The 15,347-nt window shown below is 28.0% G+C and overlaps 2 protein-coding genes across 8 annotated transcripts in view; both read left to right on the top strand.

Annotated features, from left to right (window-relative positions):
* Positions 1-4,720: 4,720 nt before the first annotated feature.
* Positions 4,721-12,841, top strand: LOC108341800 (probable linoleate 9S-lipoxygenase 5). The gene is made up of 9 exons (XM_017579453.2): positions 4,721-4,939; positions 9,438-9,736; positions 9,864-10,104; positions 10,217-10,555; positions 10,670-10,755; positions 10,874-10,981; positions 11,083-11,387; positions 11,484-11,747; positions 11,949-12,841. The coding sequence occupies exons 1-9, from the start codon at positions 4,783-4,785 to the stop codon at positions 12,700-12,702; spliced, it is 2,553 nt and encodes an 850-aa protein (XP_017434942.1). The 5' UTR covers positions 4,721-4,782; the 3' UTR covers positions 12,703-12,841.
* A 1,009-nt stretch (positions 12,842-13,850) lies between these two features.
* Positions 13,851-15,347, top strand: part of LOC108342831 (DNA polymerase zeta catalytic subunit) — a 34,187-nt gene continuing 32,690 nt past the window's right edge. For 3 of the 7 annotated variants that reach the window (XM_017580671.2, XM_017580670.2, XM_052879138.1), the window contains exons 1-5: positions 13,854-14,074; positions 14,236-14,318; positions 14,567-14,621; positions 14,952-15,001; positions 15,132-15,244. In XM_017580671.2, coding sequence (XP_017436160.1) covers positions 13,963-14,074; positions 14,236-14,318; positions 14,567-14,621; positions 14,952-15,001; positions 15,132-15,244 — 413 coding nt within the window. In that variant the 5' untranslated portion in view covers positions 13,854-13,962. Of the gene's footprint in view, positions 14,075-14,235; positions 14,319-14,566; positions 14,622-14,951; positions 15,002-15,131; positions 15,245-15,347 lie in introns of all 7 variants that reach the window. The other 4 variants (XM_052879137.1, XM_017580668.2, XM_052879139.1 and 1 more) reach the window with 3 other exon arrangements.

The following is a 15,347-nucleotide window of genomic DNA, read 5'->3' as shown; positions in this document are numbered from 1 at the left end:
TCCATACCTTTGATTTCAGAACGTACGTAAATAGCGTTCGTCTCAAATTATCAGTAGATGAATATTCGCTTTCGGTCATTGACTGGCAGTCGATCGTGTTAAACAGTTGTCCTTAGGATACTAAATAAACGTCTTTTTGTATCTTTATTCCTTTGAATTTGGTCTAAAGTCTTTGAATCTAAATTATTCTGAAACATTTATATTATATCGCTAAGAGTCGGTTCATTCAACTGATTATAGTAAAAGTCACGTTCGTCATGTAAAATGCGTCAGCTTTATTCTTTTTGAAAAGAAGATCTTTCGGTCTCACTCTTGACGTTCGTCCTCGTTATGTAGAGGATTGAACGCTCGTCTTTTTATGAAAGTGGAACATAGAATGAAAATGTAAATAAAAGGAAGTATTAAGATGTACGAACACTATAAGAATGGAAATTATGATTGTGGTATTTGAACGAGCGTTCCATGGGGAAACGACTATTACATATATTGAATATTAACTTTGGTAAAGTATGACTATGGATAAGTTAAGACTCGTTGTCTATCCTGATGTTCCGTGAGTACTATCTTCATGTAGAGGAAGTATGTCATGTGTGGGAACGGCAGGAGGTCCTTAGTCCATAAGTTAACATGGGCGACGTAAGAACGGACTGACCTCGAGTGACAGCTGTTTGGTGTATCCCAGTTACTACATCACTCGGGTGCAAGGACGCTTGTAACTACACAGATTCATACGGTCCGGACGGTCGGTCTAGTATATATATATATATATATATATATATCTAAATGTATGTTGGATGATGTTATATGTTGAGTTATGTGTTTGAATGATTTGGAATGTTAGTATATGTGTTGACGTATGAATTAAATTACTTAAGCTTACCCTTTCGTTTTTCCTTGTGTTGTCGTATTGTCTATGTACGTTCGTCCTGTCAATGCAATGATCATCCGTGTGGATGTGAGCAGATGGAGGTGCGTCACTTGAAGAAGTGCTAGAAGAAGAAAATTTGGAGGATGCAAATCTGATGGAAGTAGAAGTTAAAGCCGAGCCGTAGAGCGCTCGCATGTTTCTATTGTTAGTTTATTAGTTTTATTTTTGAACGTTCGGTCATAGTTTTGTAAGACCGTTCGTCTCCGAACTCCTGTCTTTCTAGCGTTCGTTTATTTCTGTATGTTAAGCCGTTCGGCTTTTAACGTTCGTTCTAATTTGTAAAAACTGCACTGTTTTATTGGTTTAATGTAATTAATTCTGATTATGGTAATTACTATATTTTGGGATGTTACAAAACTCAATAGAATTCATCAAATATAGTAATATAATTAAGTCAAAAAGTAGGTTTAGAGAAGTTCTTTGTCGTAATTGAAAATATTTGTTTAACATATTTTTCCTTTAAGGAATTTATTAATTAACTACTGGACACATTTTATCATAATTATTATAAAATGAAATATAAAATAAATATTTTTATAAATTTATTATAAGTAAATAAAAAAGCAGCTTTTTATAGCAAACTTTAGCTCTAAAAAATTTATTAATTAACTAACGGAAATATATGCATATAGTACTGTCATAAAAATGGGTGTATTCATTATTATGGTAAAAAAAGTTAAATTTTATCATAATTATTAAAGTAAGATGAAAAAATAAATAATTTTAAAATTTTATTATAAGTTATTTTTATTATTAGTATAAAGACCTAGAAAATGATATTTTAAAAGTAGTAGTATTCCAAAAATAGTAAGACTCGATTATTTTAATATTAAATTATTCTAATATAAATATTTTAATAATAAATGAGTTTCATTATTTTAAAATACATCATTTTTTCTACAAATCACTTTTTTTAGAGTTTTATGACTTCTCTTGAGGAATTTTTCACCTGCGTTCATCTGTTTGAAGATCATAAACCGTTTGAATGATCACAACAGCGAGATCTTCAAGTATACTCAATTAGTTTCTCCAAAATAATAAGTAATTTCTATTCTATATTTTTTTAGTCTGTCTCATTTTCTTTGCACGTGAATCATAGTGTTTTTGCATGTGTCATCTGAATCTTCTATAAAACTCTTTCTTGATCAATGATTCTAATGATACACCTTGATCATGTTTTTGTGAGTTGTAGGTGCAGGTAGAATTCCTTAAGCTGGTGGAGTTGTTTGAGCTATTGTAGAGCAGTTGAATTTTCTATAAAGTAAGTGAAGTTAAATACAACTTTTTTTATTGTTTTAGTGCTATAATAATCTAAGTTGGTATGCTTGAGTTTGATTAAAAGATTTTGTTTGTTTGAGATTCTGATGTGTTGTGCTATAATTGTTTTAATTTTAATTATGATAAGGTGAAATTTATTAACAATGGTTTTACAAAGCAGGCGATGCTATCATAAGTACAAAAACAATCAAGAATCCTCTATCAATGGTATTTAGATAATTAAATCTTTTATTATTTCTCTCGTAAATTATACATGTTTCAATTAGTAAATCTATTAAGAGCATTTTTTTAAAAATGAATTTGTATTTTTTGGGTTGTGCATTGGTTGCTGAAATTTATTCATAAGAAGATTAAAATTTATCATAATGAGAGGAAATTAATTTGATTAACTGTAATTTTTTTTAAATAAAGAGTGATTCATCTAAAGACTTATTCTTCTAAATTTTATTATACAATATTTAATATTACTCATATAAAGGTTATGTTTGATTAAAGAATGTTTTGATTGACAGGGAGAGAGGAAAATGTCAAATGTATAGTAATTTGACAAGTAAAAGTAATAGAAAATGTGCATAATATATTTGTGAAAACTTGCTACTTTTATATATAATATGTGATTTTGATCTAAGATGAAGCTGTCATATGAAGAGTTGTAAAGAAAGACACGTTAAAAACAAGTAAATAAATAATATTTAAAGAAGAAAAATGTGACAAAAAAATATATAATTATATGAATAGAAAAAACAATTTAAAACTTGTATGTAACCAGTCTTTACTTTCTTCATGTAGGTAAAAGACTAATAAGAACATGTTAATAATATAACTTATTTGTATGCGGTCATTTAATCATTTATATTGAATTATCAACATTTCATTAAATTATTTTTAAATAACTTTTAATTTATTGTTAATATAAATATGGGTTAAAAAATATTTTAATATTTATACTAATTCATTACTTTTAAACTTAATAAACATATAAACAAATACCAACGGTGAAACTAGGTATAAAAATATAAATAAAATATTCTTAAATAATTTAAGGTGTACAAAATTAACGATATCATTTCTTATTATCGTTATTATGTGAAATATTTTAAAAAATTTAAGGTATAAACTAAAGTCATGTTTTTAAAAAGTTGAAACAGTAAATTATTTGAAAATACAAACAGCAAAGCTAAACTTGAAAAAAATATAAATATAAAAGGTACATTCCATATCAATTTCAATATTGCTATAATTAAATATGTTTATAGTAGTGCAAATTAAATTTTGTTATTTTCTAAAATTTTCAAACATTTTTTTTCAAATTTTAAAAATGAATAATCTTTTTAACCTAACATCTATCAACTTTTTTATTAACATTTGAACGTGTTATTTTGTTAAACAATAAAATTAATTCAAGCAGTAATTTAAAACGTTATTTAACAGAATTAAATTTAAAAAAAAGAGAGAATATTTATCACATAATCTAAGAAGAAAATGTATAAAAATTTTGAATAAAAAAGAATTTTAATGGTCCAAATTTAAAAACTATAAATATATTTAATCTTTGATTTTATATCTAAAATTTAATCAATGCTTAAATACGAGGAAACACAGAAAAGCTAAAAAAGATGAAAGACGAAAGACATTTCTTAAATTTAACTTTTTGTATTATTGTGCAAACATTTGTGTAAAAGTTAATCCAGGTTTGAAGATATAATTTATTATATCTTAATTATTAGAAAAAAATATATTATATATAATCAATTAAGTTAAAAATTTGATGAATTATATTATAAATATTTTATTATATCTATTTAAATAATTTAATTATATAGAAATTAATTGTTTTTATATAATTAATTAGTTTTTGAATATATTCCATTTTATAGTTAAATTTTATTAATATTTATTATAACACAATAAATACAATAAATAATTAAGATACAAAATAATAAAAAAAAAATTAAATAACGAGTAATTTATTTAAATTTATTGTTTTGAATATATATATATATATATATATATATATATATATACTTTTCAATATTTTTTTTAAGTTTTTGTTTTAATTTTAGTTTATAATTTTAAAAATTATTTTTAAGTAAAATTATTATAAAAAGTTACATAGAATAATTCCAATTATTTTACAAGAACACTATCTGCAACAAGAGAAATTATTTAACTTGAATGATCAGTATATTGAAATATTTCTTATTAATTTTAATTATATTTATTTTAATATAAAAACGATTTAATATTTTTAAATATACTAATTTAAAAAAATTGCATTGAAAGAATCAAACTAATAAAAAAATTATTTCTTCTCTTACTCCAAATAATTTTACTTTACAATTTTTTTATTTCTTTAACTTTCATAGTTTTTTTCACCGCTACTCCAAACAAACAAATGCTTAAAAACAGCTTTAAGGCAAGTTACTCTTAAATGAAAAAAAAAAACAATAGCCTATAAATACACAACAGCACAACTTGGTGCATCAAGAGTTTCTTCATTGTAACTTCTGAGATAAAAGCACGTCAAGAAGAAGACCGTGTTTGGCAATCTGGTGAACGCCCTTGAAAAAAACAACATGGACAAGAGAGATAGAATGAGAGGGAGAGTGGTGTTGATGAAGAAAAATGTTTTGGACTTCAACGATTTGAGTGCCTCCTTGCTCGATCGTCTTCATGAGTTTGTGGGAAAACGCGTTTCTCTTCAACTCATAAGTGCTTCTCAAGCTGATCCTGGTCAGTGTTTTCTTTTTTCACGTACAAATTATCTATCTGTATTCTTCATATCTCATGCTTGCTTTGCTTTGCCCCCAATATCTCATGCATGTATTTTTGAAATTACTTGTTACCATGTTTATGAAAAATTTAAGAAAAACCTTTAATTTGTTACCATATTAAATAATTTCATAAGAGTACTAATATTTTTTTCTTTAAACTTTTGTTTAACATGTGAAAGTTAGTTTTCCAATGTCTTGCAAGAAACTTAATAAAAACTGAGGCAAAACTTGTTTTCCAATATCACTTAAATAAAAATGTTAAATATAACTTTACTCTCTAAATTTAAACACAAAAATAAAATTTGTCTTGATTCTAACTTTTAATTCAATAATATTAATCTTCTAAATAAGATTTTAAATTCACATTGAAACTGAAAGGTATCATATATTTAACCTTTAAAAAAATAAACTAAATTTGCAGATTTAAGAAACTAAAGAAAAATATCTGTGAGGTGCTACATAAGAAATTACAACCTAGTAAAAGCATTAATTTTATGAACATTTTTAGTTAGCATTTATTACCTTTAATCAATGACTATGTAAACAAAACTGTGTTGGAGTTGAAAACCATACGGCAACATTTTTTTACATAAATGCGATAACAAATTTGATTTTTTTTTGTATCTCAATCAAAACTTTATCCTTTCCCCCCCTCAAATACACATATTAGTATTTGTCAAAAACAATAATAGAAAAAACGTGAAAGAAGAACAAGGAAAAATAGTTACTGTAAAAAGTAAAATTCTATATAATTAAAGAGAAATATATCATGAGTATCAATATCTTGTATTATTTGATTTAAAATTTCATTTTATAAATTGAATTTGTAATGTTGAATTAAATTATTTTTTTTACTTTTTATCAGAATATGTTATAAACGGGGACAGAGAAAAAATATATCAAATATTAATACAGAAAGTATGATTTTTTAAAATAATTTATATGATTAAATTAAACTCGACAACAATTTTTGATGTAGAGCATTTGAAATTATAAGATGTAGAAAATTAAGGTGAAAGATGATGAAAATAGTTTTCATATTACAACCAAAGACATAGATATGAAGTTTCTACGTTGTATCTCGAATGCTTGGCGTCCAAGTTACGTGTTTTGTTTAGCTTTCTCTTCAAAGACTTAAAAAATGAAGATCAATTTCATTAGGTGTTTCGTTGACTACAAGGAATTAAAAATATGATTTCGTTGACTAAGGAATTGAGACTGTAATTTGTTGATAATAAAATAAGATTTAATTAACATTATATCTTTTAATAAAACACATTCGATAACTTTTTATGTATCCTATTATCATTATTTTATGAAAACAATTAAAAAATATGTTGAAAATAGATGTGTATTTAAGTTCACAGATAATTCTAACAGAAAGAAATAGACAATACATATAGAACCGCCATAATTAATGTTTTCACACACACACATACAATAAAATATGACACTTCTATCGCAATAAGATTACTAAATATAAACATAAACATTAATTAACATTTAAATTTTAATACTCCTAACATCATAAAATAAAGATGATACTTAAGATAATAAAATAAACATTAATTGAATATAATAAAAGATAGTTTTAAAGGATATTTTCTTTTATTAAAATTACTTGTAGTTTTCTAGAATTTGACTTTCAGTTTACATTTTCTAACAAAATATAAAAAAATAAATTAAAAGAAACTATCTAAATAGTAAAAACAATTCATAATCACTAAATTATTTTTTATGTAAGCATAATTTTCAATACTGTTTCTTTCCTCAAAATATATATAGAGGTGCAAAGGGCATCTTTTTCATTAATTTATAACAACACTGTATATTGAACAAAAATAATAAGATTTTAAAGTTATAAAACATATTTGAAATAATAATTACTAAAGTTTAATATTTTAATAAATAATATAGTTTATAATTATTTGTCACAATATCTATAAATGTAAAATAATATATATAAAAAAATTACGATACATATTATTTATAAATGAATTTTTATAGTATAGTTACTTTTTCTTAAATTTATAAAAAAAATTACATAAAGCTTTATCAAATTAATATTATATACAAAGACATTGTAATAACTTAATTGATGTTATAAACCCCAAACCTAATAAAAACCAACGTATTCATGAACCTGTAAGGTTTAAGCTTGAACTTCCCAAGTTCTATTAAAAAATATACATTATGTTAATAAGTTATGTTTGTAAAGTAAAGACTAACAATAAATAAATAAATAAATAAATAAATATATATATATATATATATATATATATATATATATAACTAGATAAATAAGTGGATATAATTTCATTTTATAAATTGATTTTATATATTTCATTTAAATTTAAAATTTATTTTTTAAAATAATATTAGAATGATAAATTAAAGTTTCTAACAGAATTTATTACTTATTGGATTTGTTGTTTCATTTATTATGTATGCCTTAGCGATTTTAAGTTATATTAGAATCAATTTTATAAAATTAAACCATATTAAAGTCTAACTTTTAATATAATATTAAAAATTAATAAATTAGAATTTATATTAACAAAAATTATTATTGTTCCACCTGCTAATAGTGGATCACCTCATGTCTAGGATGAACTTTGGTCATAAAATCTCACTTAATACAAATTACTAAAAAGTGAAGTGTACAAGAGGATGTATGGTTATCTTCACTTCTCGTAGAATGATTATGGTTTAATATATGAAAAATATTACTAAAGAACGTTATAACTAAATAGATATTACGAATTTAAAACCAGAAGCACTAAGTATGTGTCTAAAAAATCACGGTTACAGAAATCAGAATTAATTATAGAATAATTTATACATGATTTGTAGATACTCCATTTAGACACTCCATGTCGTCACTTGTATGAAAAATATGAAAACAGAAGAAAGTATGAAAAGCTACACCACCAGCACATTATTAAGAGATTGGGCATACGAAAGAATGTGTATGAATTTGGAAACTATGATTAGTTAAGGAAGATGGTTTATTACAACATTCCTTAACCGTGCCAAGCATTTATATTAGTTACATCATTGACAATGTAATACCAACTAATAAAAAATCAAAGAACAATTAGTGTTGATTAAATAATTTGTTAATATTTTTTTTTAAATGTAGTATATTGATTTCTTCTTTTTAAATTCACAAAACATTGTTAAAAAAAAAGTAAACAGAGTCAAATATGGGACAGAAGTTGAATCATTGGAAAAAAAATTAAAAGTACTTGATACTCTTGAACGTGAATACCCTCTTCAGCATAATGTTTTTCAGAAGTGACTAAACTTTTGTAATAAATTTGACTTCTATGTTTATTAATTTTTGTTCAATTTTATTAAAATCTTTCATTTGATATGTATGTCCCAAACTAAAATAAGTTTTAAAATAACTATATAATTAATTGTAATTTTTTTATTGATTGTAGAAATGTACCACGATGAAAACAAATGTGTGATTTTGATTTTAAATGTCATCAAAATCAAAAGAACACAACTTTTTTATTTTTACAAAGAGAAACAAAATAAGAAGACATTGATGAAAAATCTTGATTGAGTTTCTTAATAAATAGTTTCGATCACAAATGAAAATACAAAGCTTAACATAAAATAAATATACGTTACTTCTTATTGTATGATATAAAACAAATTATTCACATCATAAAACAATAAAAAGTTTGATCTAGATAACTTTCATTTATTTACAAAAATATTACGACTAGAGATGACAAAAAATTCGGACAAAAATATAGTGTTTACTCATTATCTGACTTGTAATAAAAAAAATTCATTTATTATGAATCAGATATCTATTTAAAAAAATACTGGTGAGTATCCATGAATACCCTCATATATTTTAAAAAAAATATTTTATAAAATTTTAAAATAAAATTTAAATATAATAAAAAATATATATAATATAATATAAATTAAAATAAATATAAATATAAATATAAATTAAAATTTAATTTTAATTAAATTTAATCTAATAAAATATAAATTAATTTTTTTTTTGTGAATAATGGATATTTAATAAGATACAACACTCAACCATTTATAAGTAAATATTACAATACATGCTATCCACACTAATATTTTATCGTAAGTATGAACTATTTATCCCGAATTTTATTGCAAATACTCACTTACAAGAATATTTTTGCCATTAGTCACCACACATTTTTTTAACGGGGTTTCTTGACATAAATTAGGTGACTATTTTTGTTAGTGGTGGCTAAGAATAATTTTTCAATGAAATGGTATTACTTATGTATAAAAGTTATTCTAAGTTTAAACTGTACAAAAAATCATATAAGACTAATTTTCTTTGTCAATTGTATCATATTTAATTGAAAATTATCTACATTTTTAATTATTCATTCTTCGTATGAGGTTTTCGTTACCTAACATGTAACCTGAACGTTATTATGGTAATCAAGTTGAAGGTAACGAGATGAAAGGTAAACTGGGAAAGCCTGCATATTTGGAAGATTGGATCACCACAATCACACCCTTGACCGCCGGTGAATCAGAATTCAGGGTCACATTTGATTGGGATGATGATTCTATAGGAACCCCAGGAGCTTTTTTAATAAGAAATCATCACCACACTGAGTTCTACCTGAAAAGCATGACACTTGAAAATGTTCCTGGCCATGGTGTCATCCACTTTAACTGCAACTCTTGGGTATACCCTGCACACAAGTATAAAAAGGATCGCATTTTCTTCAGCAACAAGGTAAAGCAGCAAAGTACAAATGTAACTGTCAATGCCATGCAAGGATTACTATATAGCTAATCTCTACACATAATAAGTCTTATTTTCTCTTAGTTATTGTGAATTACTAGTAATGTGTTGCATGCAGGCATACCTTCCAAGTGAAACGCCAGAGCCACTTCTTAAGTATAGAGAAGAAGAACTAGAGAGTTTGAGAGGGGATGGAAGAGGGACCCTACAAGAGTGGGATAGGGTGTATGACTATGCATACTACAATGATTTGAGTGATCCAGATAAGGGTGCAGAATATGCTCGTCCAGTTCTGGGAGGTTCCACTGAATATCCATACCCTCGAAGAGGAAGAACTGGTAGACCACCTACAAAATCAGGTTAAGCTTTTCATGTGTTTCTTTGGTATTCATTTAAGTCTGAAAACGTTTTAGAAAGTGAATTTTGGTCTTTTAGTTTTAAATTTCTGATATGGTGTTGTTATTTTAGCAGATGCCAGAAGTGAGAGTAGATTGAATTTGGCCATGAGCTTGGACATCTATGTTCCAAAGGATGAAAGATTTGGACACTTGAAATTGTCAGACTTTCTTGCTAGTGCACTGAAGTCCATAGTTCAAGTTATCAAACCTGAGCTGGAATCTCTATTTGACAGCACCCCTGATGAGTTTGATAGCTTTGAAGATGTGTTTAAACTCTATGAAGGTGGGATCAAGGTGCCTGAAGGTATACTTAAGAATGTTAGAGATAAAATCCCTGCAGAGCTGCTCAAAGAAATTCTCCGAACTGATGGAGAAAGGTTCCTCAAGTTTCCCGTGCCTCAAGTGATTAAAGGTATTTTTTTTACTTACTTTCACAATAATGGGTTGGCAAAGAAACCTGAAAATCTCACTTTTTTTTTTTTGTAAATGACTCCGATAATGACATTCTTATAATGTTTTTGAGCAGAAGATAAGTCTGCATGGAGAAGCGATGAAGAATTTGCTAGAGAGATGTTGGCTGGTGTAAACCCTGTTATTATTCGCTGCCTCCAAGTACGAGCAAGTGATTTTAGCCTTAATGTGTTCATGTTTGTCGAAATTATCAAGTATCTTTTCGTAAACTTAATTGATAATAATCGTTTTCCACACGATTATCCAAAATAAATTGCAGGAATTCCCACCAGCAAGTAAGCTGGATGGTAAAGTCTATGGCAACCAAACCAGTACAATAAGGAAAGAACACATTGAGAGCAAAATGGATGGGCTCACAGTAGATGAGGTAATTTTGAAGTTAGCTAGAACTTTTGTTGCCAAAGTTAATTCACTGTTTATTTTGATGGTATGATTTTGTTGCTGTTACTTTCATATCTGGTTCAATAGGCTATCAGACATAAGAAGCTGTTCATATTAGATCACCATGATGCGCTGATACCATACATGAGGAGGATAAACTCCACTTCTACAAAGACTTACGCCAGCAGAACAATTCTTTTCTTGCAAAACGATGGAACTTTGAAGCCATTGGCTATTGAGTTGAGTTTGCCACATTCTGAAGGAGACCAATATGGTGTCATAAGTAAGGTTTACACTCCTGCAGATGAGGGTGTTGAAAATTCCATCTGGCAGTTAGCTAAAGCTTATGTAGCAGTAAACGACTCAGGCTATCATCAGCTTATAACCCACTGGTATAATACTATAACTTCTTCAATTATGAAGAAACAGCAAAAACCATCTTAATTAATCTTTCGTTGAAAACAACTTTTTGTATCTTTTCGTCACAGGTTGCACACTCATGCAGTGATTGAACCATTCATCATAGCTGCAAATAGATGTCTTAGCGTGCTTCACCCTATTCATATACTCCTGCATCCACACTTTCGTGACACCATGAACATAAATGCACTAGCAAGACAAATCCTCATCAACGCCGGTGGCTTTTTAGAGGCCACAGTTTTTCCATCAAAGTATTCCATGGAGATGTCATCTGTGATTTATAAGAACTGGAATTTCCCTGACCAAGCATTACCCACAGATCTCATCAAGAGGTACTACCACACATGCACAACATCATTACTAGACTAATCGTTTGTTTTAAACATATATATGTTTGAAAGCATGATAACATAAGGATCATGCTCACTACTTAGTGATCCAAATCATGACAATTAACTAACATATAACATTAACTTATATACACACACATCCAATTTGATATTAATGAGCTGATACGTAGCTGCTTCTATCAGAGGAATGGCGGTTAAAGATTCCAGCTCTCAACACGGCCTTCGACTTGTGATTGAGGATTATCCGTACGCTGTTGACGGGCTAGAGATTTGGTTTGCAATAAAGAACTGGGTTCAGGAATATTGCTCCTTTTACTACCAGGATGATGACACGGTTAAGGAAGATCGAGAACTACAATTTTGGTGGAAGGAGTTAAGAGAGGAGGGTCACGGTGACAAGAAAAATGAGCCTTGGTGGCCAAAGATGCAGACTCGTGAAGACCTCGTAGAAGTGTGCACTATCATCATATGGGTTGCTTCAGCCCAGCATGCATCCACCAACTTTGGCCAATACCCTTATGCAGGTTTCCTTCCAAACCGTCCAACCATAAGCCGAAGATTCATGCCTGAGGAAGGAACTCCTGAATATGATGAACTTGTGGACAACCCTGAGAAGGCTTTTCTGAAAACAATCACAGCACAGTTGCAGACCCTTATAGGCATTTCACTCATAGAAATATTGTCTAGGCACTCTTCTGATGAGGTGTACCTTGGACAGAGAGACACTCCTCACTGGACTTGTGATGTGGAACCATTGAAAGCCTTTGAGAAGTTTGGAGAAAAGCTGGCGCAAATCGGAGTAAGGATTGTGAAAATGAACACTGATGGGAAACACAGAAACAGAGTTGGACCAGTTAACATGCCTTACACTTTGCTTTATCCCAGCAGCAAAACTGGACTCACTGGCATGGGAATTCCCAACAGTGTCGCAATTTAAAAGGGCTTGCATATAGTACCATGCATATTTTTCTACCATTCTTCCCAATGATACTTTCAGCTTTCTGAATTTTCATTGTTGTTCTTTTTGCAGACGGTTTCATTTACTGTTTGTATGTGTGATGTAAGAATAATTTCTTCTGTGGAATTGCATATGATTTGAATAAGATTATCAATAGAGAAAAGTTTAAATTTAAATTATAATTGATCAAGATTGTATAGTTTTAAAATTCAGTATCTCTGAAACGGGAACATTTAAAATTAGAATTAAAATGAATTAAATTATAAATATAATAAATTGCAATGAAAAAAATAAAATTGAGGACACAATAAAAAATAACATGATTTAACAAGTGAGAACTAACATTAAAAATTTGAAGTTTTTGTTTACCATCTCATGTTACCTATGGTTATTAATATTGAAGTTAAATTTGTTTTTAAGTATTTAAACTTTTAAGCGAAATTGATTATTTTTTTCTGAAAGTTTTATATATTTTAGTTCTTAAATTTTAAAAATGAATAAATATATATTTTTAACTAAGTTAAATTTTTTAATTTAAAAGTTTATATTAATATTTAAGTTGTTTATACTATTTAATAATTTTTTTATTTTAATATTATAACAAAAATTATTATATTAAGTCAAAATAATAAAATTTTAATCATATTTATTTTATTTTTAATTTAAAATTTGAACATATATTATTATTATTATTATTATAACATTATAGAAAATTGTAAAGTGGGAGTATTTTATTTGAAGGGAGTCAAATATTATTTTTCTTCCAAAAATCTTATTTTGAAAGTTTTGTTATCAAAATCATGTTTCAGAAAGGTTATTCTAGAAATTGTGTTCTAGAAATTTTGAAAATCTTATTAGAAAAGATTTATTGAATGGTGTTCTAATATTTACAATTGTAAAGAACGGAATGATCATTTTTTAAACAGGGGTAAAATGGGGTTTATGAATTTAATGGGGATGCAGGAAACAAAAACGGAGATACAGAAAGAAACTACTATTTAAAGCGAAACTATGGTTGATAAAAATTGGGCCAAATTTGGGCTGGCCTCGTCGATTTCGGCCCTTACAACCCCGCGCGCGGAAAAGAGAAAAATAGAACTAAGCGTGAGGGAGAAGTTTTAAGTTAAAAAGACTTCTCCTAACTACCTAGCGCCAAAATAAATAGACGAAACGAAGGCTTTCTCATCTTCTTTCTCTCTTGGCTACTCTTCCAAGAAGGAACATAAGTGAGCGTAAATCATGTCAGATTCACAGTCCAATTCTGAGATCTTCACCATTCGGATTGTCTCCATCGACTATTACATGGCGCCGCCAATCCCCGACGCCGATATCTGTTATAGTAGCTTCCACGGTACGAATCCAGCCCTATGTTCTTTTTCACTTTCCAAGAAAGATTGAAATCTGTCCAAGAACGAACGACAACAGCTTAGGGTTCATTTCGCGTTTCAAAGTTTTAGTGTTCATCTCACTGAGCACTAGTTTGCGTTTCATTGTTTCATATTTTTCACTTAGGTGGAGAGGTGAACGAGGTGCCTGTGATAAGAGTGTATGGTTCTACTCCTGCTGGCCAGAAAACTTGCTTGCACGTGCATCGAGTAAGATCACATGTGAAATTTCTTTGTGTTGTAAACCATATTCGGTTTAGAAACTATGCATTACTCGTTATGGTTCATATTTACTTCCCTCTTTTTCTCATTGAGTTTAATGTCAAGTGATAGCGTTTTTTCTATCATAAATGCAAGACAAATAGTTTTACTATTTTGTAATAAGCGAAGTTGTGACTGTTTCTTTCATATGGGACTGTTGTTACGCTTAAATTGTGTAATCTAATTATTCATTGTAGGCTTTACCCTATTTGTATGTGCCGTGTTCGGATATACCACTTCAACTGGACCAAGGTAATAGCAAGTCACATTTACCAGTATCTTTATTTCTCTACATCAACCGTGTGTTTGTATCGTCATATTTATATTTGAATTAGTTTCATTTCATTCTTTTGACGATTTTTATTTATAAGTTACTTATTTTTTATGTTTTAACTATTTTATATGCTGTATGCAAATTTTATTTATTTTTCTTTTCTCTTTTTTACTTGTAGGCCAGTTTTAATAATCTGGATGACGCTTTTGATTTATCTAACTTTCTTTCAGTATCCATGCTTTAAACAAATCTCACATTTTCATTTACTTACTTGATATGCGGATTTAATTTATTCGGTTGTTGCACAGGTGATGCATTCACCTATAAGGTAGCTGCTTCTCTTGAGAAAGCCTTAAAGGTATCATTGCATAGAAAGTGTTTAGTACCCTCTATTTCAATCTTTTTGTGTTTATGCTTAATATATACGGTTTCTTATATTAATATTAAATATAAAAATGCGGCGCTACATTTGGTTGCAACTTCTACAGCTTAAAGGCAGTGCTGGTTCTACAAGACAGCATGTACATGGATGCAGTATTGTACAAGCAAGGAAATTCTATGGCTATCATTCACTTGAGGAGTTATTTGTAAAGATATACTTGTATCCACTATCCTGATATTTTGTACATATTTTTTATTTGTGATATGTTTCCATGTGCATATATACCACTCTTATCTACAAGCTCAGATGATGCATGATTAAA

The sequence above is a fragment of the Vigna angularis genome, chromosome 6 (genome assembly GCF_016808095.1).
Source record: "Vigna angularis cultivar LongXiaoDou No.4 chromosome 6, ASM1680809v1, whole genome shotgun sequence".
Taxonomy (NCBI): domain Eukaryota; kingdom Viridiplantae; phylum Streptophyta; class Magnoliopsida; order Fabales; family Fabaceae; genus Vigna; species Vigna angularis.
The sequence above is the reverse complement of the archived record's forward strand: the minus strand, read 5'-3'. Positions and strand labels throughout refer to the sequence as shown.